Genomic DNA, 26,855 nt, shown 5'->3' with positions numbered 1-26,855 from the left:
CTTCCATCAAAGATGAGGACTTATATAGAATGTGGGAAGTGTAGTTTTGCATCCATGTTAGCTACACCGCATACACGCTTTGTCTTTACAAATTACTAGTAATTTTTTCCTGTTTTTATGTATCAGACATCGACAATGGTTGGGCGTATTTTGATGCTGTTAAATCAGGTAATGCTCTCTTATTCCTAATCTAATACTGATGACTTGTAACAGAACCAGGTCTCAGAGAACTGTTAGGCTGCTGAAAAAGTTTTTATTTCTTGCTTACTTCTTGGAGGATTTGTTTAGGGCATTGGTCCATCCCACATACTGGCAATGACTTTCACAACAGCAGCAGCTTCTGAAATGAGAGATCGGGTTGGAGTAGTAGCTGGAAAGGAAGTAGGCAAAGCATTAACCATCAGCACCTTCCATTCATTTTCTCTGCAACTCTGTCGTGCTCATGCAGATAAGTATGTCAGAACTGTGTTTTGCTTGCATATTTAAATTGAAGGATTTCAAAGTAATTGAATAAAGTTGACTGGTTATTGAGTTGGATACATGATAGAAATTGTTTGAATTTGAAACACTCAACTATCATTTGTTTTTGCAAAAAAGTGTTGTTGCAAGCATCTATAGTATCCTTACCATTTCATAATGATGGTTATTTTGGATTACTTATAACTTGAAAGGAAAATATTCATGCTTTATGAAAATTAAAATATTTTTGATAAGACATTGATCTTGTCCATACAGAAGCAGCCTGACTGACTTATTTTCATATGGTAAACTACTGTTGGTTTTACCTAGGTTTTTTTAACTACCTCCATGTCTCCATCTAATTTAGTTGTTACATTGCTAGTTCATATAAAAATTTATGCTGCCATAGTGATATATGACATCATAGGAGCTAGCCTAGTTTGTGGTTGAATAGTGACATGACATTTAACTTTGGAAATATGTGGCTGATTTGTAGGGTTTAGGAGCATTCAGGTTTATAGTATCCCCTAACTTGTTATTCTGGCGCATCTGGTAAATTTCTTGAAATTAGAAGAACCACTATTTGTAATATTGATTTTAAGTTCAATCAAGGAGCTTTAATTTGTGGTAGAAGTTTCAAGGGGATAAATTAATACTATTTTGGTGATTCTTGTTGTAATAGTATGTACTCCTACGTTCTTGAATGTTCAACTCACTTTCCAACGTTCCTGTTTCGGATGTTTCCATAAGTTTTATTCACTTTTCATTTATTCAATTTTGGCAAACCCTTTAACTATCTTACCCCTCTTGCTCCTGTCCCACACTATTTATACTTTTCCTCTCACTATCTCCCACTTTATTCACTTTTTTCTTGTACCACCTGCCTTTTTCTTTATCCAGCCTTTTCTTACACTCATTCATTTATCCATACATTCCTAGATACAAGAGTCAACCAACGTAAGTCAAACTTTGAGAATTAAGGTAGTAGCTAAAAAAAATGTATAGAACTTTCAAAAATTTGAAATTAAGTTACACAACAAATTTTTTTATGAGCTATAGTATTCAATCGCGTAAAAGGTTGAGTGCACAAAGTCAGATAAGTTTTCAAACTCCAAATGCTGATATTGACTTGTGAAGCTGTTAATTGGAATTGAAGTAATAGGGCTGAGTATTTTGTTTATTTTAAAATAAGATAGATTCAACAGTTATGTTTAAAGGTTAAATTGTGTGGTTAAAAATTTTGTCGCAGACTTTCTATATTTTTTAATCAATTTCAACTGCTAGTGATGTATCCTATGTCAAACTTGCTGTCTGTGAAGACTTAGTTTTTGTTGGCTTCTTAGGTTATTTGGCTGTCTTAATAAGATTGCTTTGACCTTATAATCATAACTCTAATTACCGTCGATAGTGCTTATATTTTAGTGTGCTCTCATTAGAATTTCTTCTCTATCCATGTGAAACAACTCTAGGTTGGGTCGAACATCAGAATTCTTGATTTATGGGCATGGGCAACAAAGGAGAGCAGTTATTGAGGCAGTCCGTTTAACTGAAAGCAATAGCGGAATACAAAGTCTTGATAATTGTGAGAAAAATATTTCTGCCGATGATATTAAGATCCAAGATTTCAAGGAGAAGTCCCAAAAATGGCAGAAATTTGTGACTAAGGTGTGTAAAATGTTAGCTTCTTCTTCCTTCCTTTCAATATTTAGCTACCTTGAAATTTTGAAAGCTTTAAAGCTTTGCATCATACTTAGTTTTGAAATGAGTATGGTGCAAATGGTCTTCGGAGCTTATGGGCATGACAAAGGTGCATGCTTTTTAGATATGAGATGCTCCTTAAGTGCCATAAACCCTATTAAACACATTAATAGTATGTTCTCAAATCAACTTATATACGAGATTATAAATTGACAGAAGGAAGCATAAGTGAATTTCATAACACATTATGCCTTTGGTGTCTTTTTTGCCTGTTAACTCCACCATATACTATTCTCTTTGCCACCATGTAAAGTTTTCATTTCTCTTAGGCACAATTTTATAGGAAAGAAAACTAATGGGGATTTATTGTTTAAAGGTGAATAAGAAAAGAGTTTTGTGGGTATAGTTTAATGTTTTATATGAGATTGATTTGTAGCCCAATGATTCCAATTATCTAGTAATTAATCTTACCTATCTATTTGTGACTTAAGGGCCTAGATTAATTGTTTATCAGGTAATAAATGGCCACATAGGCACTTATTCAAAAAGGCTTTGCTTGAAGAGAGCATTAGCTTTTGATGTATGAATATGTAAGATTTCGCTCTTTGGTTGAGTCCTTAGTGAACCTTCCATTGTAGTAAAGTACATTATTCGTGGAAACAATCATTTTTAAGACTTGGTATTTTGTTTAATGGCTAGTGCTTGGTTCAATAAAAACAACAACAAAGCCTTAGTCCCAAAATGATTTGGGGTCGGCTAACATGAATCGTCCGAAAAGAAAAGGACATAACAAGATAACCAATTGAAAAAGTTTGAGAAAAGGTATGTAAAGTGAGTAAAAGAAAGAGCATCCAAGTAGAATTTCAGAGTTTTAGAAGAGTACCAAGAATAAAATTTTATAAAAAGTTTTAAAGGAGCGGTAAAAATGTGTGAGTAAAAAACATAATGGTTTTAGAAAGCTTTAGCAAAGGAAGTCAATAAAGTTTATAAAACACCAATTAAGTAATATAATAAAAGTTGATGTTAAAATAAAATAAACAAAAGTATTCATATAATCATGACACGTTGTTGACGTGATTATTCTCCCTCCATATCACCCTATCCAACACCATATTTTCCTCAATTTCCAAAGCACTCATATCACTCTTGATCCCACTCGTCCAAGTTTTTTTAGGTCTTCCCCTACCCCTCGCGATCCCAACACTTTGCAACTCTTCAAGCTTCCTTATCGGAGCCTCACTTGGTCTCCTTCTTACATGGCTAAACTACCTTAAGCGATTCTCCATTATCTTGTATTCAGTGGATGTAACCCCTACTTTCTTCCTAATTATCTCATTCCTTAGCCACACATCCATCGCAACATACGCATCCCCTCCACATTCATCTTCTGCACGTGGCAATGCTTGTTTAACTGCTTTGTATCTTATATAAAACTTACAAAAAGCCTTACAAATCTGAAATTCAAGTTATTTCCTTACCATGTTCAATGGAAAATGAGGATGCAACATTAGAGTGTCCATAGGGGGTTTTGTATTGAAAATTGATAGTTTTGTCAATTAGAGAAGGGCATAAGCTAAAGAAAAGGCATGAAATGACTTTTGAAATTGCAAATGTTGAATGATGGATGATCTAAAATTCTAAATTATGATGACAACACAGAAAAATTCCTGTTTTTACTTGTTAGGGCTTGGGTTTTTGTAAGATAAGCAGCCATGTTCCATCAGTCAGCTATGATTAAAGGCATTAGATATTAACCTGCATACTCTGAATGATATGGTTATGAAGCTCTGTCTTTCATAAATGTTTGTTAATTGATTTTATCTTAAATTTAACTAATCATGCTATTTACTGAAGAGTAATACATGTATGCAAATGCCATAGTCTGCTATATTGGGAAGCCATTGAAACCATTTGTCCTAATCTATGTATGTAAAATTAGGTCATTGTACTTATTGTTTCCTTCAAATTTTGATGCAGGCTAAAGCATCTGGTAAGATGCCCGAAGAATGCCGTCAAATGGGTGATCAATTTGGAGTAGGTTCCCTCTTTTATCCTGAATTCGCATGATCATTTTCCTTTTACGTTTTCTCACGTCTTTCGTGTAAAATTTTCCTAAAACTTTTGTTCTGATTTTGCGTCAGGCTACAGTCTTGAGCAATTACAATGACATATTAAGATCTTGTAATGCTCTAGATTATTATGACTTGATCAGCTGCTCAGCGAAGCTGCTAACTGATTATCCTGAAGGTTCTCCTCTTGTCTACTAAAATGGGCAATATAATAAGAATTTCTTTTACAAACATAAATTCTTACTTTTGAACTTTTCTTAGTCCTGGAGGAATGTCAAGCATCATGGAAAGCTATCATTGTAGATGAGTTTCAGGACACAAGTTCTATGCAATATGACCTTTTAAGGCTGCTAGTATCCCATGGACATATAACTATTGTTGGTGATGATGATCAGGTTAATTCTCTGTAAACTCTTTTTGCATTTTGTCTTCCCCATTTATTTAGTGCTTTTTCCTTTGTGTGTGTGTGTGTGTGCATGTATTTCTGTATTTTAGTGTGAATTGATAGTAAAAATGGTGATGCTGTGAATAAGCTATGGTTCTCTGTAACTTTATCTTCCAATTTACTTCAGACAGAAATTGAATTGACACTTGTCAAATTTTCTACTGCAGTCCATATTCAGTTTTAATGGGGCAGACATATCTGGATTTGACTCATTTCGAAAAGATTTCCCCTGCCACAAAGAGGTTTGCCTTGCAATTTTGAATTTGTCTCATGTAGAGTGCATCTGCAGATAAGATTATAACTTCTACAAGATTTATTGATATTTCTGTTTCTCATCTTGGGATATACCTTACATAAGTATGCTGCTTTTACTTCAGGTACGGCTAAAGAAAAACTATCGATCTACTCGCTGTATCGTTGATGCTGCTGCTTCTTTAATTCGGCATAACGTAAAGCGAAGTCAATTGAAACAAGCATTTACGGATAATTCTTCTGGTTCTAAGGTAAATTATTCACCTAGTCACATTTGACATGGGCACGGTGAAGCCATTGCTTCACATCCTGTCTCTCTCTCTCTCTCTCTCTTTTTCCTGTTTCTGTTTAAACTCCTGAGGGTTTTCTTCTTTTCAGATAACATTAAAGGAGTGTTACACTGAGTATGCACAATGTGCATATGTCGTTGATAAAATACTGGAAACCGTGTCAAATTCCTCAGAAACTAATTGTTCGTTTGGCAATATTGCAATTCTTTACAGGAGGCAGGTTACGTTTATGCTATCCATAAATTTTTACTTATTTCACTATCTTCTTCGTTATCTATTGAGAAGCCTAACCCCATAAATTATAATAGGTGTCAGGCAGAGTTTTCCAAGCAACCTTCCGTGATAGGAAAATTCCTTTTAATGTCCATGGTGTGGCATTCTACAGAAAAAAGGTTCAACAAATTTATATATTAAATTACAGTTATTTTGGATGTTATCTTTTCTCCTTTTGTTAGTGTCGGAATTTACAACCTAAATGATATGGAAACATTGATGTCATCTTGAATATAAGTATTTTGGCCTCATGGATGTAAAAGTTAGGTTGTTGATGAGAAGGATAAAAAAAAAGCTAACACCTTTCCATGGTAGTTTTAGTGACATTATAACTGCTTGAACTCAACATAAGAAGCATGTCCTTATCATGCTGATGTCAGCATGGTATGACTTGAATTTGAATATGAACTCAGTTTATAGGTCAAATTTTAGAGAAAGAAACCAAATCAAACTTGACTCCTTTATCACACGAAGTTAATTTGAACCTCATTCCATTTATCTTATAAAAATGTGCACCAGCTTGACTTGACATGTTCACCAACACAACTTTGACAGTTGATGTAATTTTTCAAAGCAAACACCCCCCTATCCTTTGAGTGAGATGGGTCAATTCCACATTGGAATATGGAGAGACTTCTAGAACGTAGGATCTTAATTGATCAAGTGTGTCTTAGATTTTCATTATGGGTGGTTTACGTTATGTTCCCCCATTGTTATAATTTTCGTTATCAGCGGTGGTGGTTTTAGGTTTTGATTGTGATCTGGTGGTGTTTACTTGGGTGGCTGTGAGTTTGATGGGAAATAGGAGAAGGTTTGCTACTTGTGGTAAGGAGGAAGGTGGTAACAAAGGCTAGGCGGTGGTGGCTAAGTAGACTAAGGTTAGGGTGATAGCAGGGTGTGGCTAAGGAGAAGGGTATGTAGGATAAGGGTGGGTAAGGGTATATGTATTTCTTTTCCTTTCTCTTTCACCTCACCTTAATATACCTGCTATAGAATTGCATCAAGAGCAAGTATTTTTCTTTAGTAAAAATCAAGGGGTTTTCTCATGGTGGCCTTGTAGGTTTGTGTTTTAGTTTTGGTAGACAATTTCATATTATTCTATATATTTTTGAATTTAAATATCATTGGTGGCTGTGTTTATGACTTTACGTATTATGGACCTTAAAAACGTATATGTGGAGCTTTTAAAAACACCACTGTTGATTTAAATAATCCATGGTGTGTTTTTGAGAAATTCATTGGAGTATGCTTTTTATGGCACTCCCAATGGTGCTCCTTTGGTCTTCATTTTGCTCCTATATTTTAGAACTTTATTTCGCCCTAAAAGAAAGAAGGGAGGAAAAACAGAATATTGCGTGTGTAGAGCTCTTGTAGAAGCACACCCTTGTTTTTTGTTGATGAGAAGATAAGTTAGGTGAGAAAAGATCGACAATTTAGTTGCCAGGGTCACAAAAGGTAGTTTAATGCCATTAATCAACTCTTTGTAGAGGGTTCTTATAGATGGAGACTAGATTTCTAATATACTTCCTCCATTCTAAATGAGTTGACGTATTCCTTTTTGGGAAATTTCTTTTTAGTTAACAAGTTTCCATATAAGGTAAGTTTTATATGTTAAAATGTCAATTTAACCCTCATTGATTTTACTAACTCTTCTTCTCTCGCCGCCATTGTAGACCCATAGCTATCAATTCTCCTCACTCTATTACGACATTGATCTTCATCATCTTTCCCTCTCCATCTTCACCCTATCGCCATTGCTACTACCACCATCACCTAAAATTTGACAATAACCAACACTCTAATTGTTCCCCAACGATTATGTGACTCCCATTTTTCTTTTCTTATCTCTTAAAAAACAAGCAACCTTACTTTAGTGGCTAAAATCTTGAAAGATGCGAAGGATTTGTGCAAATTTATGGGTTGGAGTTCATTAACTTCATCACTTGCAAAGCTTCCGACAAGTTTCATTATTTGAGTCTTCGCATTAACTCGTGTTGCCGCTCTCATCTTCCTCAAATCTTTCTCTAGCATATATGGAGCTTTTTCGAAAAGAGATTTAGAAATCCCAGCCACCCCAAGATGACGGTAAAAAGGGAGTGGGTGGGTGGTGACCTAGGTGAAGGTGAGGTTGGGGTAGCTAAGGATTAGATGACAGTAGGGCGGTGCTGTTGATGGTTCTGTTAACCTGCAAAGTTGATTGGTGAAGGCTATGTTACATGGACTCGGGAACGAGTGTCGGACATGGACACGTGTCCAAGTATTCGATCCGCCAATTTTCAAAATTTTAGGACACGGGGACTCTGTCCGAAATTTGGACACGGGTGCAGGGACACGTCATTTTAATTTTTTTACAAATAATTTATTTATTACAAAATTGTAAATTTTCAGAATTTCATTAATATCCAAGTAAATTATGTTAAAAAGTACTCCTTCCGTCCCTTTATTAGATGCCTATTTCTAGCATTTATTTCTTACATAATAAAGAGAAGTAGGCATCTAATTAAGAGACGGAGGGAGTAATAACAAGTCCTTAATTAAAAAAACAATAACAAGGTGGAGAATGAGGTGTGGGTGGCCCAAAGAAGTAGATAGGAATAAAGGAGAAAATATCTCCTATCCTTCACGTGATATTATGGAGTATAATTTTTTTTTATAAAAAATGACACTAACAGCTATGACCCACACCCACCTACTATTCCTCCTTTCTCCTTCCTTTTTCTTTCACTTCCCCCATAAACCATAGCTCTGTACGCCATTTTTACTCATAATTCTCTACAAACATGGCATAAAACTTTAAATTTCAGGTCCGATTATGAGGGATTTTCCACGAATTAGTATCTGATTGGCAAGGTAGGACTTAATTTGTAGATTTATGGTCCTTTTCTTGTATTTTTTTTTTAAAAAAATTTAGATCTTTATCTTCTCTTTCACTCTCTTCTCTGAAGTGTCCGAGTGTAAAATGGAGGATCCGACACGGATTTCGTGTCGTGTCATGTCGTGTCGACACGGACACTCCACGATTTTTGCCGTGTCCGATTAACATAGTGTGAAGGGTTATTGATGAAGGGTAATTTTGTCATGACTTTTTCTCATACCTCGCCTAAATATGTGTGCCAAATCGAAATGTGTCAACTATTTTGAAACGGAGGAAGTATTTGCTTATATTAGAAATGTTTAAATTGATTTGATCACTTTATTTGCGTTTATTTATGGTTATATTGTTTTTATTTTGCGATTTAAGATTTTAAGAAACTTCATATTAGGTGAATTGAACATAGCCTCACTTATACTTCACATAAATTTTGCCAAACTCACTTTACTATCTTTACCTATCTTACCCCCACCATATTTAGACCTTTCTACACTCCTTTACCTACTCTTTTTTATTACACCTACACCACCCCTTTTTAACTCCATTTATCTTATTTTTGTAACCATTTTCTTTCACCTACTCACATTTTTAGAAGGTTTTTTATCAGTGTATTTAGAGTAAAATTTAGAGTAGATGAGTGGAACTAAAAAAGGAGGTAGTGTTACCATATTGATTAAATCTTGAAGAATACACTAATTTAAAACCCTTAATTTCAAATTCTAAATCATTTTAATCTTAACCTTTAAGTATTATATATTCACGGTTGTGTCCTTTTGCACAAGAAGTTAATGTGAGCCATTAATAATAAATAATAGGAAAAATGGTTTTTAATAATCCCAGCTTTGGTCGATTTTCTTTAAATAATTCCTACTTTTGATAATTTTGGAATAATCCCAACCTTTAAGGTGCATTTTCTTTGAGGTTAATATTTTTTAATAAAATATTATGCCACATTTCGAATGTTAATTGGTAAAAATAATAAATAAAAAAATACAAAAAAGAAAATAAAAAAAGCCACCCACCGCCACAGCCCCTCCCCACTCCCTCTCTTGCCCCACGAGAAACCACCACCCTTCCCCCAAAACTACCCGCAACCCCCTTAGTTGGCGGTTCGACCCCACCCATCCCTCACCCACCCCTAATTTTGAGCACAATTCAGCGAAAAACTAGAAAACCCACACTATCCCTCCTTAAAAACACTTAAAACCCCCCACCCCCGGTTTTTAGCTTCGGGGTGAACCAAGGGTTTAGTTTTTGGGGTTGAGTTTTGGGGTGGTAGGGTGGGGAGAGGTGGGTTTTGGGCTCTGGTTTCGGGGTGGGTTGAGGGGCGGCAACTGGTTAAGGGTCGGAGGGGCGGCAGGGGTGGGTTGGGGGAATGGGAAACGGCTAGGGAGGGGCTCTGTCTATTTCAGGCCCTGCCCATTAAAAGCCCTTTAAGCTTGGCCATGACCGATTATCATTGGCTACCCTACCCAATAACTAGGTCTACTGGCCACTAGATTCACGCTTGTTCCATTTGAATCAATTCATATGCTGTTTACTCTTATTTTGAAAGACCTGAATTGTAGATTCCTCTCTGTATACACGTGGCTATCAAGGCTGACCTAACAAGGTGGCATTAGTTTAATATCTCTGTATCCAAAAGATGTCTTTCATAGTCCTCAATGTAGGCTACGCCTGTATAAGCTTTATTATTTTGATAATTGTCAACTGATTGATTCCATTCAGTTTAGGAACTGAATATTTGTTGTTTTTGGATAGGTAATAAAAGCAATCTTAGCCATGGTTAAAACAGCTTTGCCTGGGTGTGATGATAACCCTTTTCGTCAAGCATTCAAAACTCTGTTGCTATATGAGAAGGAAGAAAAAAAGAAAGTAATGCTCTTCGTTTCTTTATTTAACATTTGTTGTTATTTTGAAGGACCTCACATAATTGTTGATTCTGATACTAGATATCTTGCCGTTATTATTGATACATGTTGTCCTTGATTGTTGCGGATATTCTTTTCTAGGTAATAGAACACATTGATAAAATATCAACCATAAGGAAGTGCAGCTTTATTTCAGCTGCGTCTGACATATTTAATGCAAAGATATCGGGTACCTTCAAGAGGTTATATTCACACCAACGCTCCATGCCTTTGTATCAAATTAGTTTGAAATCTACAAGTCCTTTCTATTACTTTATGCTATTTAACGCGATGGATTTTAGTTCTGTTTACAGAAGTCAACTCAGCCAAGGACGAAAAGTGCTTCAAACACTTGAGATGATATCAAAACTCGTCTGTCGGGTAATTCTATATCAGCAATGGAATGAGGATTATTCATTTTGCATAGAATATCAATGCAAAGTGGAATTTTGCAACCCATACAATATAATGACAGGATATGATCAAATTTGAACTTGATTTGTATAATACTCTCAATCCTTGTCACTGTAGTAAGAGGTCATATTGTATATATTTCTGTCACAAGTGTTAACCTTTTGTTTATGCAATAGCTTATGCTAAGCTTATCTTTTGGGAGAGTGTGTAGCCACTAGCACATTTTAAACTTATCGCTGCCCTCAATTCTTATTTGTTTGACCAATGCTTGCAGGAACAATCAATATCTTCTATCATTACATCTATTGCGAATCTCCTCCCTCAGGTTCTATGTTGTGAAACTTTTGGTTTATCTCTTGTGTTTATTTATTTATTAATTTTTCTTTGATAACTATCATATGCAAAGCTACAGCTAATATATCTTTGAGTAACTTATAATGAAAAACTAATGTTGGATGGAGTTTGGTGAAGTTGTCTTAAATTTTTTTGCAGCGGTTCTTGTTCTTGTATTAGTCTGCACACTTGTGCATTATTTTTGAGGCTTATGTTGTTGATATTAGTAACCATTGCTCCTTTGTTTTTCATTCGAAATAAGGGAATTAGCAAAAACTTGACTAAAACGTTGCAGAACTGCTAAATTTTCGTTTAATTATTGGCATTCCTTGTTTCTTGGAACATAAGTGTCAACGTTAGTATTTAGGCCATCCCATCAAAAGATTATTACTTTTCCATTTCATTGAACTTATTATGCACCAGTAAAGTTTTTATCTTAGGAATTACTAGCAAAATGTGAAAACAATTAGCATAGCAATAGCTTGAAGAGCTCTCCTTACATTTCCTAGCATGTTGAATAGATACAAATGAGAATTTCACCAATGTTAGGCATAACTACAAATATATTCTTTGTAATACGAGCTTTTGTTGGTCTAATGAGAGAAGAATTTAAGATCTTGTGACTTGCATTGCTTTATTGATATGTAATAACTCCGTTCTGTATTAATTGCACCAATTGGGTTGGGCTCAAAGATTAAGAAATCGGAAAAGGGTAGGCCCACCATATAGGTGGCCCAACCTTGTGGCCCAACTTTACTCTTGTGATTAGATAAAAAAAGAAGAGAGAGGCAAATAAACTAGGGCAAGGTCTAACTTTAGGTCTGAAATGCTTCCCATGAGAGGATTGTTACTATTAATGTGAATCTTCCATAAAGGCAATTGTTGTTATAAATAACGGAGGAAATATTATGTGTATTGACATGTAATTATGTATGAAAAGTATTTCCAAGCCTCACACTATTTGCTTATTGCTCTGATATTTTATTGTCACAGAAATACCTTCTTGAACAGCGGGCAGTAATTAGTGTTGATGGAGGGAAACTACTGAATGAAGACAATGATCTCAGATCTGTAAGCGTGTGCTTTATAAGGATCAGAGGAAACATATTGCATTTTAAACAGCAAACCTCTTTATACTTTGAAAATAGGTTACAAATATTAATTGCTGATTGTGTTTGTCTGCCATGTTGCAGGTGCTTCAATACTTACTAGATGATGTGAATGATTTTTTATCATCACAATCTGTTCCAAGAAAAACTGTACTGGATGATATTGTGAAAAACAAAGGTTGTATTCACGTACTTCAGGCTTTTGTGGACTATATATCTGAAAGGGAGAAGGAAAATTTTCGCTCAAGGAGACAAGATAATCTAGATTCAGTCACATTGACTACCATTCATCAGGTTATTTCCATGTTTTAATGATGAGAAAAGCACTCTGTTCTCTTTAAATTTCACACCGCCATTGGTGACAAAAGATGCAGATAAGAAAGAAGAATTTAGTTTGCATAGTCTGCTATCACCTCCTATATGTTTTGTGATTTGGTTCCATAGTGGTATATTGTGAAAACAGGAACCTCTTACAAATTATCTTATCCTTGTGTATTTTGCAGTCAAAAGGCTTGGAATGGGACATTGTGTTCATAGTCAAGGTAAGTTAGTATGTATATTTTGGCATAATCACCTACGGAGTGAGTGGTTGTATGTGCCTTCATTAAAAAGAATGTCTATGTTTAAATTATGAGTCTAGTCAGCTTCTTAGTATAGAATTTTGTCATTTGCAAAAGGTTATGCATATTATAGATTCACTTATGGTTTTGGAGCCCATCTATTAATTAAATTTTCTTTCCATTTTTTATAAGTGTTTTGCTTTCCTAAATCAGCTGTTTTTATTCAAGTGCATCACTTCCCCCCTTTTTTTCTTCATCTCTCTCCTTCGCATCACTGACCTATAAAGGTCATCAAGGGTTATCCATGTATCAGCTGACCCTTCACAAGGGTAATCCGCAATGTCCAGCAATGAGGATTATTTCCTCCTTTGCTCCAGACTCCACGTCTAGCATGGGTGCAACACACTAGTTGCTCGGATGCTTAATGCAGTCCCCTATATTCCAAGAGGTTCCCATGGTTCGATCGAGAACTATGACATTCAGATAGTCATGGTACAAACAACCAAGTGCCCAGCCGTTTGGGACTTGTGTTGCTTTACTTAGCTAGCTCCCCATGCGAAGCTAAGCGTGCAAAGTCAACACTTATGCTGTAAGGTAAGGTTCCATCGGGAAGGGTTTATTGCCTTTTATCAGCACAATTCCTTAGACATCCCCACTAAGCGCTTCAAGAACAAAATTCTCGAAATTTTGGTGTGATTCGCAAAAAACTATGCTTTAAGGACTTACGGCCCACATCCCGCATTATCACACTTGCATAGTTTTCAAGTCAGAATTATAAAGTGGAGTGGCACCTCATCGATAACCGTCGTCCACATATTCGGCTTAACTCGGCTTAAATTGGGTCGTTGATTAAGCTAGTAATTTAGTTATAACCAATGTTAAAAGGAACGTGGTACAGAGCCACGAATCGCGAACTGATTCGTGCGAACTGAAACGCAGAACAAACGCGACCTGGGTCGCTGGTGGTCGCGAACCAAAACGCTGAAGGAGGTGATCCCTAGTAACATTTTTTTAAAATTTGTGCACACTAGGGTGGCGGCTAGGGTTTTGTTTCAATGGGTGAATGGGCTTAAACCTCTATCAACAACTTTGGGCTTTTTTAAATGAACAACTTGGGCTTTTTATTTTATACTCTTTTTTTTAGCAATCCACTCACCTAGATATAAATTTTATGGAGTTAGTATATACTTGTATTTATTTTATTTTCCAATATAAAATCTATCAATAAAAATCACCTATATAATTTTTTTTATTAATTTACTTATTTTGTACCCAATCGTACCGGATTCACCACGGGTAGCGTTCCGCGTATTCGTTTCCGTACCACGTCTCGAATCGAATCCCGTCCCTTGTAACCTTGGTTATAACGCACTACGACTATGAAAACAAGCAATGTAATAAAATCAAAAGCTTAAATTCTCATTAATACAATATAATTTATAATGATGTGTATTCACAAAGAAGCAACAAATAAAACCCAGCGAAACATAAAAAAATAGATAAGCAACAACTAGACAATAAACATAAATCCACAAAGGATATCCTCAAACTTCAAGGGGCAAAGAAACCAAACTGAGGTTTCAGACGAGCATACTTTGGGGTAGTCGGGTTGTATTAAGGCGATGGAACCACCATGTTTCCCTCATAATCACTGAACAATAACCTTTCCAACTAGCCGAGTCAATCGAACATGAACATGGCCCCAGCAACACCCGCTCCTTCATCCTCAGAGTCGGAGAGGTTAATCACTTCCACAGCCTTGGTTGTTACCTTGATTACATTGATTGCCTTTGCCAACTCCCTTGTCCTCTTAACCGGCACCTCACTATCCCTGTTCACCTAGGAGACTCCTCGAGCCAACCACCTGCATTAGAAACGTTAGTATGGGTGCTTTGAGCGAAGGATTGGACAAAATGCTCCACTCCCACCCTAACGTGTGAGATGAAGTTGCTACTAACATCCTACACCCTATTGCACCACATTTCCATTACTTCGGCTTGTCAATCATCCAGCTCGAACATCTCGTCAGCCTTAACTTGGTTCCACGGTTCCACCACGAGGTCTAAGGGTCCTTAGGGTTGAACCTAAGTTTTCCACGGTTCTCCTTCACAATGGACTTCAAGTGGTTAAGAGACGACCAAGGATCATTGGAGTACATCACCTCACTAGCAAGATCCCCAAGGTAAGTCATCACCCTAACATACAAAGGATCATCATTAAGTAAATCTTCCAACTCCTTGGTAGGCTAAGGGGTGCTTGTCCTCGGAGGAGGCACGAAAGCACTTTGCTCACTAGCATTACAAGGGCGGGGAGGCTTGTTGGCACCGGCATTGCTCGACACTCCCTTAGGGATATCACGAGTGGACGTGAGCTTCCTAACAGTAGGGTTTGTAACAATCCATGACGACTTTCCTAAACGAGATGGTTGCCTCATCTTAGTGTGTAAACTTTGAGGGGATCTTTGCCTTTCTGGCAGGTCGGACCAAATTGTCACGGGATTTTTGTTGACTAACTTTTTTTTTTTTTTCTTTCTAAATTAGTGACCTTAGAGGTTCCCTTTATGGGGCCTAGACAAAGTCTAGACCAACCTAACAACACTCATAGAATAAGGAACGCGCACACAGGTAAGAGAGCACACAAACACAAGCACAAGTAGGATTACTTTTTTTAATGTATGGCACACCAATATAACAAGGAGTTTCTCTCTCTAAATTCTCTCTCTAAAGAGCTCCAAGAATTCTCTCTTTAGCAAATGAATGCCTTTGCCTATTTATTGGCACTGAAGTAGTCACTTAGAATAACTACCCACTACGCCCATTACACCCATGATCTAAGTAACTGCCCACTACTTGCATGGTTATTTGGATGCATCTTGACCTGTCCACGTACTAAGGGAAGTTATTCATGTTTAGCATGATTCCATAACCGTTAGGTAATCGTTGAGTCCCACTATGCCATGCTCCTACATTTTAGAAGGCATGTATCAGCTGTGCCTATGTGGCGCCAAGCTACTCAATCAGCATAACTACCCAATCCCCCTTAGTGCTCTTATTTTCTAGTTACACTAAGTGGCATAATTGCTAGATGTCGTGACATTCCTCCATCAAAATAACTACCCACGTTCTAGGCAATGCCCCACTACTTTGGTGCTCCTATTTTATAGGAAGCGCCTTAGTAATGGCTTAATCGTATTTCGAATTGACTTCGGTCAAGATTCTGATTAAGGTAACTGTTACTTAACCCACTAACATTATGACCCTATATATTTTAGGAACCATACTTAGTCACGTGCCACCTTAGCAAATCCGTACTTATATTTTAGGGAGTGTGGTGCAACGTGGGTGGTTACCATAACCGCCCACTATCCCCACACCTCGGCCCACCCTAGAATCAAGGCAACCGTTTGCTATTTCGATGCTTGAGGTAGCCATCAAGGAATCCCTACTATCGTGGTTTGCTAAAGTTGTTCATGGTTACACCATTCTATATTGCCAAGGCTCTTCTTTAGCAACCACCCCATGGCCACGTAAGTCCATGGTTCCACCATAGGGACCATAGTCATCGTTGACTAGGTCGTGCTTGCTCCTCCATGGGGGAGCCTCTGTAGTCTCCGCCATAGTAGTGACTGTAGAGACTTCCTTACATGATCCCAAACACATCCTTACATCAAAGCACGCTCGTCGAGCTAGCATGCATCGTACTAAGCCATTGGCTAGGCTAGTCCGCCCACGTGCCCCTTTGTCGAGACCATCAAGTCGGTTTGTCTTGTCGAGTGTTCACCTTAGCCATCCTTATGTGCTATAGTCCCCATAGGCCTTCCTATGTCCAAGACTATGCCTAAGACTCCTAGCCATAGGGCCACCCCTTGCTCAGCGTTTGAGTGAGCACTCGCCCCTATGGAGCTTTATTTTGTTTTGGCCTAGTAAACCTAGTGAACACCCAACTGACAATAACACAATAATGGGTTCCCGAGCCCAACCATGTATGATCTATTAGGGTCCTAATAAGTCCCTTCAATCTATACCAAAGGTTGTTATGGAGTTTTGCTCATCAAAACACTCTGAGGTTCCTTAAGTGCGCTCACGCGGGCTAGCCACAAGCCAAGGCCTAGTTGGCTAAGCACTTGCTAGCACCAAGATCTAAGCTCATGGGGTTATTCCTTATAACCTCACAAGCCTTAGACATGATTGTGAGTTGCTTTAGCCTCACTTGGCTTGTTCTTCTTGAATCGAGCATACACTTGCTCGCGTAGGCAAGTGAGTCCCAAAAGCCTTGCGTGCCTATGCGGGATGGTCATCGCCCTTGCTTAGGTCCACCAAAGTGACTGCGACATACCTCCCCCACTAAATGAGGTTGACGCCCTCGTCAACTATTAAGAAGGTAGATCCTCACTTGATCTATGTTTCCCCAAGCACAATGCCTTCACTTAATCCGGGCTCCACCGCTTTTCTCTTTAGCTTTGGACTATGATTTTCCATTACTCGGGAATTGTCGTGCCCATCACGACTTGCCTTATTGTCACGAAGTTGAGCCACCCCGTAGCTTCCAACGTGCACTAGGATGTCGAAGGAATTGTGCTGATAAAAGGCAATAAACCCTTCCCGATGGTACCCAACAGCACAAGCATTTGACTTTGCATGCTTAGCTTCGCATGGGGAGCAAGCTAAGTAAAGCAACACAAGTCTCATACGGCTGGGCACATTGTTGTTTGATACCATGACTATCTGAGTGTCATAGTTCTCGATTGAACTATGGGAACCTCTTGAGCTGGAAATTTGGTTGCTTCAAGCTTAACATTTGGTGCTAGCAAGTGTAACACTTATTTGTTTTTTTTATATATTATTAAATTAATCAAGTCAAAACCATTATTTGATAATGATAAAAGTCAAAGTGTAACACTTAATAAAACATGACGGAATATTAATTTTTTTATTCCCAACAAACTCCACTAATACAATGTTTTATTACATTTAAATGACCATACTAAAACTATTTCCCGGTCAAACTGATGCACAACAACAACACCACCACCTACAAAGCCTCAGTCCCAAGAAAAACCAATGCACTGAATTGGAAAAAAAAAAAACTGAAGGGAGTGCGAAATAAACTGATTCACTGATATTTCAAGAGACATGTACCTACAATCATCAAGCCCACATAACTTGGTGCTCTCCTGACTTTGACCATGAGCTCAACAACAGAATAGTGTTCAATTGAAGTCCAAGGAAGTTTTTTCACATATTAATGAAGTAACGAGCTATTAAATTGTAAAATCTTCAATGTTTGTGTTTTGTAAGCCTCAATATCATTAACAAGCATAAGTTGACATTTCTTAGATAATGTTATTGGCTTATTGCACTGGACTATTTAGAGAATAGTTTTATTTTCTACTTGAGCTTGAAATTTGGCTGCTTCAAGCTTAACTATATTAACAACCCGTTTGGCTGGATATTAAGGCTTCCGATCAATAGTTTGGCTCAACTGTTTAATTTAAAGTTTCTGTCAGTTCTTTGTTCTGCAAAATGTATTATATCTTGTATTTTTCCATATAGATATGCTATTTCTTTGGGAAAATCAGTATATAAATCTTGTTCTGCATTCCAGGCAAATGATTCGGAGATTCCACTGTTACATGAGCATAACGGTGTTGCTACGGAACGTGGAAATTCTCTTGAGGTGGGCACCCTTGTACTTCAAAGTTTTTGCAATGCTTATTGCCATGAATCAGTTGAGAACTATAAAATCCTAACTTGTAAGGTTCTGCTTTGATCTGCAAATTGCAGGAAGAACGGCGTCTATTGTATGTGGCTATGACTCGTGCTCGAAAAAAGCTTTTTATGTTGTATGTGACAATGGACTCAAACTGGCAGGTCATTATTTAGAAAAGTGCATTCTTACTTTGGAGTTTCATACTCCCAGATTTTGACAACATTGAAGTTAACTTCAGGTGCTTCACCCTTCTCGTTTTTTTCAAGAGATTCCAACGCATCTACTGGAGGTTCAGGTATATCAGTGTTTATTTCTGTGCTAGAGACAGATATGGAATGCTATATTAGTTCCTGCTGTTAGCTTGTTAAAATATCTAGTACCTCTGGTGGCTTGTGTGTTTGAAGGATGACAATATTACCAATGCTTAGCCCTCTAATGTGAGAGTTGTAAATAATACACTAGCAATGGTCTCTAATTCCACAGTCTGTTATACTGTTCTCCCCATTTTTAATTTTTTTTCGTTTTTCTTTTGTTGTAATTACTACCCTGTCCATCTGATGTTTCAATTACTCAATTAGCACAGCCCTTACAAAAGTATTATTATGTGGATACCTTCATTTCACAAAATTCCCATATTATGTTGTCTGTTTTGTCTATGATTTGATGCACGGTTCAGTTGAAACAGTAACTTAAAAAAATGCAGGGTGGTTTTGGCATGGGTATAAAGGTGCAAACTCATGTGATACACTGATATCCCTACCTTTTTAAAAGTATGAGATAACTCTTATGAATAGTGCTTAGACAATAATACCCTTTAAAATTGTTTACATATTTTCCCTCATTAATACTTCTAACAACTAAATTTGTGATGCAAAACTAAACCGAAAGAGCTTTCCGAATATTGCTAGCTATGGCGCGCGCATCGCGCGCGTTAGCTACCCTAGTATTTTAAAAGTTTTTAAACAGTCAAATTAGTCATTTTTATGAGATAGCAAGAGAGGGAGTCTATGTTATATTATTGTTTTTCGCTTCTTGATATGATTTTGTAATATATGATATGATGGAAGGTAGAGTCAGGAACAGCTTTTCTACTAAGCTGCAGGAGTTCCTAGTAGTGCCAACCCTTAAGAATAAATTGAGATACCAAGCTATCAATCGGGAGGCTTGAAATACTAAAGTTGTGTGTCCAGTCTCACGGTGTGATGATGTGATGTTATCTATGAAAGTGGCTTTTGTTTGTAAGGGAGTCAACTTTGTGGCTTTTGTTTGTGCAGCAGATTTCCTAAAAATTGTATAACTGGTATCATGGTGCTTTCTTGTATAAAATCTATAAACTGTGTCTTTTCCTCTGTGAGCATAGTTATTTGCTGTCCACCTATAGGATTTGGATGCCGCCTAGGAATTTTTTTTTTAGTCTTCAGCATGGGCATCACAAAGGGAAGGGCTTACAACTTCTGTTGGATCACCCTAAGATGATCATTTCATGGCTATTGAGAACTAATCAAATCAGATGGTTCTTTTTTTTCAATCTTCCTGACTTGCTCCTATGGAACCAAGACCGAAAAGATTGAAAAAATAAGTCATTCGCAACCACTGATGAAGGATTCCTCGAAAAGTTAAGGATTAGTAATCTTTTTTAGAAATTGAACAGATTCGGTCTTAAACATACGCTAGGAAGGGAAATCAAAAAAGAAAGAACTCATCTTCCTTCTCTTATCACTTAGGAGCCGAAGGGTCTGTGTTCAATAATTAAACTCTGCTACCTGTAGGAAATCTTCCTTTTAATTTGTCCAAAATATAGTGATAAGTGTTAAAGGTCCATACCCATTTTTGAGTATCAAATATTAATAATCTGACATGGGTAATTAAGGTGAAAGGAAGTGTCAGAGTAACTTGGCACACATTCATGGCTGCATGCCATTTGAACTAGAATAAATCAAGAACGTAAAGTATAATTTATTCTAATTTATTAATCAGCTCAACAATGTGACAGCTCTAGGAAAATAGAATAAGAAACAGTCAATAGCTGGTAACAAAAGCAAATTGTAATCACCAACAGGAACACAGTATATATCTCGGTTTATGTTTAAGCTTCTTGAAACTTACTATACTATTGCCGTGTTTCCAGTAACTTTTGCTTAATTGGAGATACGAAACTCAGAAGCTGCATGCAATGTTTCTGTTTTTGCAGGCAGACTTGAATTTATCTGTACATAAAGAACTATCTGTCAAAATCAAGTCTGAAGCTATGGAGCCATGGGAAGCTGTAATAGGAAATGATTCTCCTAGCTGCAAGATAGACAAAGCATCGGAAGATTCAAGAAATATAGAAGCCTCAGAAGATTTGATAAATATAGAAGCATTAAGTGGAAACAGTTTCTTGAAAAAGTAATTTCCCAATGGCACTTTTATGTCCCTTTTTCTATATCAGACGGTTTCTTATGACGATTCATGTTAGCTGATCCCAAATCATTTTGGGACTAAGGCTTTGTTATTGTTGTTGTTGTAGTAATTGTTCATATTATAATGGTGCATTTGATGTCTTGGTTTTTTTTTTTCTTTATTATTATTATTATTATTGAATTTATCTTTGTAATCTATTCTAATATTACTTGTTTACAGGTTCAATGTTGAAGACCGAGCACTGGTTTCACGAATATTTCATCAATGGGCCAAGAAAAAGGCTTTTCAAGATCCTAAGAGGCTACTTGACAAGGTAATGTTTTGAAACAAAGAATATTACTTTTTGGTCACTAGATATGACATCGACTAATTATAGCTCATCAAGGATAACAATCCTTGATACTTTGATAGTACACTTGGATGATTCAAGGTCCAAATTGTAAATTGGAACTAAATTGTGGGCTGTCTTCAAACATCAGTGTGCAATGAAAGGATCTGTTATTGCTGTTGCGTTTTTAATTTGTTTAGGTGTTTTTACCTCTATTTTCCCATTTATCATTACCCATTTATTGAAAATGTTTCCTTCCCAACTTTGCATAAGTGCTGGGATTTTGTTTAGGGTTTGTTGTTGTCATAGGATGTGCAATTTGTTGAGCTAAAAATACTTCAAAAAACAGCAACACTGGAAAATGGAAAATGTATGCAACGTTGTCAGCATCAATTTTGATTAAAAATGCGATATGTAATTTCATACAGTCTTTGTTATAGTGATTTGGTGTTGGAAATCACTGTGGGATAAATAATTTAGCTTGCCTAGTAAGATTCATTATATATGTGGATTCGGAATTAGTTCTCCTGTGTGCACATGACATGCCATGTCGACCTTTGGGATACAACCTTGCAAATTCATCAACCTGTTATATTCAATATATTTATTGGTTTTATACGAGATACCAATTTATAGAATAGCATTGATAAACTTTGTAAAATGAACATCCACATTTTTTTTTGTTGATGAATAATTTTGATGATAAAATAATTACATTTGCACCTTGAAGATATTTGTAGGTTGGGAAAGATACGCTAATACTAGGGAAGTTTCATCCAACACAATATATAAGCCTTTAATTTTGTACTTTGTACTCCTATACTTCAAGTTTCTCGTAATATTTTATTTTTTTTATGTATTTGGACTCTGGTAGATTGTGTTGTTTTTATATACGCAGTGATTTTTGTAAATAACCTAGTTCTTGAAAGTTATGTATGCCCTTAGTCTCCAAATAAAAGTCCCATTTCACCCAAAAAACCATTGTCTCTTAATGTCCCATTTCATCTTTTTTTTTTTTTATTTTTTTTTTTGACCAACCAAATCCCACTATCTTCTTTTTTTCAATACACTGTTAATCAATCAAACACCATTATCTTCCTTTCATCTTCACCAAACCCCACTATCTTATTTTATTTTGTCACTTTCCTAAAAAACTTGTGCTACAGACAAACGAGGCTTTTATTTGGGGACAACGTATTACATTTAATTTTTCTTCATTGAAAGTTGATATGCTAGCCTCAATGTTTATTGACTTAAGGTTTTTCATTGCTTGTAGGTGAACTTTGTTATCAATGAACGTTTGAATATCAAGAAAGGGAATAACAAGGTATGCTGATTATATAATCTTCTCATTTATTCCATGTAACCATCCTAAGATTGCCTTACTTTTCTTTTCCTTCAATTAAATTTCTATTCTAGCATTGTTGAGTGGCTTTTTTTGTCTGTATCTAGTTATGGCTGTTTAGAATTGGAGAATTAGGAAGCACCTATCATTGGGTAGTGAAGTTTAATGGCATCCAAGATGGAAAATGGGATTTCACTTTATTGAAGATAGAAATGTATGCCAGTTTGGTTGTAATGTGTATAAACTAATGGAAAATTTGCCTTTTGCTACTACTAAAATGCACCACTTTGATTTTTGCTACCCATCTAAAATTTTGTTTTATTTTACTACCACCCAAAACTTAAAAAAAAATAGGTTTTTCTACCACTTAACAGTTCCGTTACTATTTACGATTGTGGGGTCCCACTTATTCCTCCTTGCTGCTATCACCTTAACCTCCACCCCACATATTTATTAACCTTCACCACACCTTCACCCACACAAATCCACTAATAACTCCCTTGCTCCCTGCACACAGCCACCCCACAAACCTACAGCAGCATCATGTTGCAGCTCCCCCTACCAACTCTACCTTGCACCACCTATTCAAACCAAGCAGCAGCTAGTCACCGCAATCAGTGGCGCTGCCCCAATTCCAACCCCACAGCTCCGCTCCTCCCGCACATCCTCAAAAACAACACCACCCACATTGACCATGATCACCATCGCACCACATCTTATCGCTCAATCTCATTGCCGCCGGCAGCCATTAAACACCAACAATAATCGCCGAACCTCCAACACCAAGGAGCCAACAAGCCTTCATTTACAACTCAAAAATCCATTGGGATTTGAAACAAATGCTTCTTGTAATCAAGCGATCGCTCCACTATCATCGAATTATTTCAATTCGAGGCCGCGATTCCGTTAATTAATCTAATGGTTGAGATTACTTGGTGCTTGGTGAGGATGTTGCCCAATGATGGTAATGATTGGTGTTGATGATTGCGTGGTGGGGGTTGCCGGAGAGTGGGTGGTGTGGCCGGAGAATGGGTGGGAATTTGGGATGCTGTGTGGAGGTTCGTGGAGAGAGAAGAAGAAAATGGAAGGAGGTAAATGAGTGGGCCCCACAAATGGAAATAGTAACAAAATCGTTAAGTGGTAGCAAAACCTATATTTTTAGGTTTTGGTTGGTAGTAAATTAAAATAAAATTTTACTCCCTCCGTTTTTAAATACTTGCTCCATTTCTCCATGCGCGGAGTTTTAGGAGAAATTGGAGAAAATAATAAAATATGGAGGTAGTGGGGTTAGTTAAAGGTAAATTTGAGGAGAGAGAATCTAAAGGTAATAAAATATAATTATATTGGGTCCCACTAGTTGAGAGAAATGAATTGAATATTATAAAAACTTGTCAAATAAGGAAATGGAGCAACTATTTAAAAACGGCCGAAAATGGAAAGTGGAGCAAGTATGTTAAAACGGAGGAAGTAGATGGTTAGCAAAAATCAAAGTGGTGCATTTTAGTGGTAGCAAAAGTCAAATTTTTCTAAACTAATTATGAGGAATAAAATTCAGTGGCCAATATTTGCTTGTATTATCTTAAGTTTAGTATTCAATTAGTATGTGTTAGCTTTAATTTCTCGTGTGATTGGCCATAAGGGCTCCTATAATCATATTTAGGGAAGACACCCACTAGCTTGTGCCAAACAAAATATTTGTTGTGTTTAGATAGCCATTTTTTAATTTTTTTTTTTTTAAAAATCTTTGTACAAGATTTGTGCTATGACTCATCATTACTCTTCATTGAATAGTTATTGCATTAGTATTCTGTTAATCTATGCACAGTCATTAGCATACTTGAAATTTTTATTGACCCATTAGCAGATGACAATTGAATTTTGGATGCAGCTTATGTATGTTGAGTGTTAGTGTATGTGGGTGTGCATGATCATATTACAGCCTCAATTTACTGGTTTATTCTTATATATTTAAGTATCCTCTAATTCTCTATCCACAATTTATTGTTTCTTCTTGTGCTATTTATCATCTCAAAATTCTTGATCAATAGAAATTAATCTAATATATCCCTGTGTGCATTACTTGCCTGGTTTCTTATCCTGAAGAATTTCTGCATTTCCTAGCTCTTAATTTCCGTATGACAACTGCATGCCTTACTTGAATTACATGGGTGTTTGACTATGAATTGATCCACTATTGTTGGCCTTGGGGATCTGACTTTAAGTTTGTCACGTTTTGCAGGATATTTTGGTTGCATTGAAGTTGTTCCTGAAATGTGAAGAAGCATTTCAATTTGCTGACTATGTAAGCTCCTTTGTTTCTTTGTAGCTGGGTGGGGCTTCTGGGGGTATAAGAGGAGAGCTAAGCTGTTTTTATTTATAAAGATCCATTCTTTGTTACTTTGTTTTCTTTACACCTTTTTTTCTCTCTACAATGTTTGATACTAGGTTATAAAGTGGGAGCTGATACCATCTGAGAAACGTCTGCATTTGACAAGGGAAAGACAGGTAGAGCTTTCTTGTTGTAACTTTTATATGAGAGAACCTTTTCTGCATTTTGATTTAATCAATTGTAGCAATCGTTTGATGCTTTATGATGTGAACTAGGCTTGCTAAACCTGATCATTGTGACCAAGGTTCCATTATTGTGATAAATTGATCTAAACTGTAGATCACTACTAACCTAGATAAAGAATGACAGTGACTTTAGCGGATTGAACAGTTCACAAAGGAAGATTTTAACCTAGATATTTGATAGGCGGTCGCACACCTAGCAAAAATAACCTAACTATTCCTCCTAATTATGTAGCAGGGTAAGTCAGGGTCGATCCCACAGAGACTATGGTTCACCCAATTTATCTAGACTCAAGTAATTACCAAGCAAGAATCAATCAATGGTAGAATAACTAAGAGCTAAAGTATGGAAAACTAGAATAAATCAAACGAATATAATGAATCAATAAGCTAAAACATCCAAGATCAAGTATCACCACAATTACGATCGATGCAATTATATATCTACCCCTAACATACAATTCCAATTAACATGGGGAAAAGTAAACCCTAATCAATACCAAGGACCTCTCTCGAGTATCAATGGCTTCCCTAACCCACAATCAAGCCTATTCTCATGGTATCATGCAAATTAGAGACATTAAACACTTTACTTCACTTCCCAATTATCAATTCAACTACTCTCGTGATGAATTTCAAACCCTAAATTAATCTATTCCGTTAAAATCCAACTCTCGTTGTGATAGAAACAATGGAATAATAACAATACTAATTATCTCTAATATAGCATTGGCATAATCACAATCAATTTAGTATAAACAATTGCAATGGTTATTAGAGAATTTAAAGAATCAATTCATGCATCAATCATAATTGGGCTACCCTAGATCTTGGAATAAGAAAACTATTCACACATATTGAATGAAGCAATAACAATAATAATCAAGGAAAACATAATTGAAAACAAAAATAATTGAAAGAGAAAGGAATAGAGATGAATACCAATGATGCTTCAATTGAAATTACTCAAATTGTTAATCAACAATACTCAAATCTAACCTAAGAGTTAAATTGCTAAAAGGAATAAAACTGAAGTTCTAGAGAGAGAAAGAGGACTTAAGGAAAATCTGAATAATCCATTAATGAAAATTACACCGGGTATTTATACCCTTAATGACCTAAAAATAATAAAATTAGAATTCGGAGCTGCGCACAACTGTGCCCGGTTTGACCGGGATTGACATGCGCGATCGGGCACATGGTATAAACAACAGCGCTGCTTTCTTCTCTGAACTTCCTCTGCGCCTGATCCAACCGGGCAGGTAGCACCCGATCGGGCGCGAGTTACAACGTCTACCCTGGCTGCCTTGCTGATCTTCATAATCTTGAACGTCTCCAACCTCCACACGCCCGGTCCAACTGGGCGAGGACTGCCCGATCGGGCGCGTGGCATAAGAGCTTAGAATAGCTCCTTCGCTTCAACATTAGTGTCAGCCAACACTCCCTTCTGTGCCCGATCTGACCAGGCATGCTGAGCCCGATCGGGCACAGTTATAAAATCTGCTTTTCGCTTCTTGTTCTTCAAGGATCGATTCTTGTTCAGCTCGGTTTTACATCCTTGTTCACCAACATCTCCAATATCGCTTAAAACGTGTCCGAACGTAAAACTTATGAAAATGCACCGAACACACTAGAGGAGAATGTTAGCGGAAAGTGGCTCTAAAGAGCCTAAAAACTATACAAGAATGTAGTGAAAAGTCGGGAAAAACATATGTATAAAACGTGTATATCAATATTGTTTTTTGTATCCATCAATTTTATAATGTTTAGAATTATACTAATTTTGGACTTTTAGAAGAAACTCTGTTAGAAGAA

At 36.7% G+C, this 26,855-nt stretch overlaps 1 protein-coding gene across 6 annotated transcripts in view; it reads left to right on the top strand.

Moving 5' to 3' along the window:
* LOC110710078 (ATP-dependent DNA helicase SRS2-like protein At4g25120) overlaps positions 1–26,855 on the top strand; it is a 38,292-nt gene that overhangs the window by 2,550 nt on the left and 8,887 nt on the right. For 2 of the 6 annotated variants that reach the window (XM_021888334.1, XM_021888333.1), the window contains exons 3-27: positions 127–168; positions 289–452; positions 1,929–2,124; positions 4,135–4,191; positions 4,299–4,404; positions 4,488–4,621; positions 4,839–4,913; positions 5,049–5,174; positions 5,302–5,433; positions 5,522–5,605; positions 10,120–10,233; positions 10,371–10,471; positions 10,571–10,649; positions 10,957–11,007; positions 12,009–12,086; positions 12,209–12,418; positions 12,628–12,666; positions 18,289–18,360; positions 18,468–18,554; positions 18,632–18,688; positions 20,585–20,781; positions 21,016–21,109; positions 22,401–22,451; positions 24,709–24,771; positions 24,915–24,974. In XM_021888334.1, the coding sequence (XP_021744026.1) occupies positions 127–168; positions 289–452; positions 1,929–2,124; positions 4,135–4,191; positions 4,299–4,404; positions 4,488–4,621; positions 4,839–4,913; positions 5,049–5,174; positions 5,302–5,433; positions 5,522–5,605; positions 10,120–10,233; positions 10,371–10,471; positions 10,571–10,649; positions 10,957–11,007; positions 12,009–12,086; positions 12,209–12,418; positions 12,628–12,666; positions 18,289–18,360; positions 18,468–18,554; positions 18,632–18,688; positions 20,585–20,781; positions 21,016–21,109; positions 22,401–22,451; positions 24,709–24,771; positions 24,915–24,974 (2,469 nt within the window). Of the gene's footprint in view, positions 1–126; positions 169–288; positions 453–1,928; positions 2,125–4,134; positions 4,192–4,298; positions 4,405–4,487; positions 4,622–4,838; positions 4,914–5,048; positions 5,175–5,301; positions 5,434–5,521; positions 5,606–10,119; positions 10,234–10,370; positions 10,472–10,570; positions 10,650–10,956; positions 11,008–12,008; positions 12,087–12,208; positions 12,419–12,627; positions 12,667–18,288; positions 18,361–18,467; positions 18,555–18,631; positions 18,689–20,584; positions 20,782–21,015; positions 21,110–22,400; positions 22,452–24,708; positions 24,772–24,914; positions 24,975–26,855 lie in introns of those variants that run through there. The other 4 variants (XM_021888336.1, XM_021888337.1, XR_002509113.1 and 1 more) reach the window with 4 other exon arrangements.

Source organism: Chenopodium quinoa, unplaced genomic scaffold, assembly GCF_001683475.1.
Source record: "Chenopodium quinoa cultivar QQ74 unplaced genomic scaffold, ASM168347v1, whole genome shotgun sequence".
Taxonomy (NCBI): Eukaryota; Viridiplantae; Streptophyta; class Magnoliopsida; order Caryophyllales; family Amaranthaceae; genus Chenopodium; species Chenopodium quinoa.
This window is presented reverse-complemented; position numbering and strand designations above follow the sequence as displayed.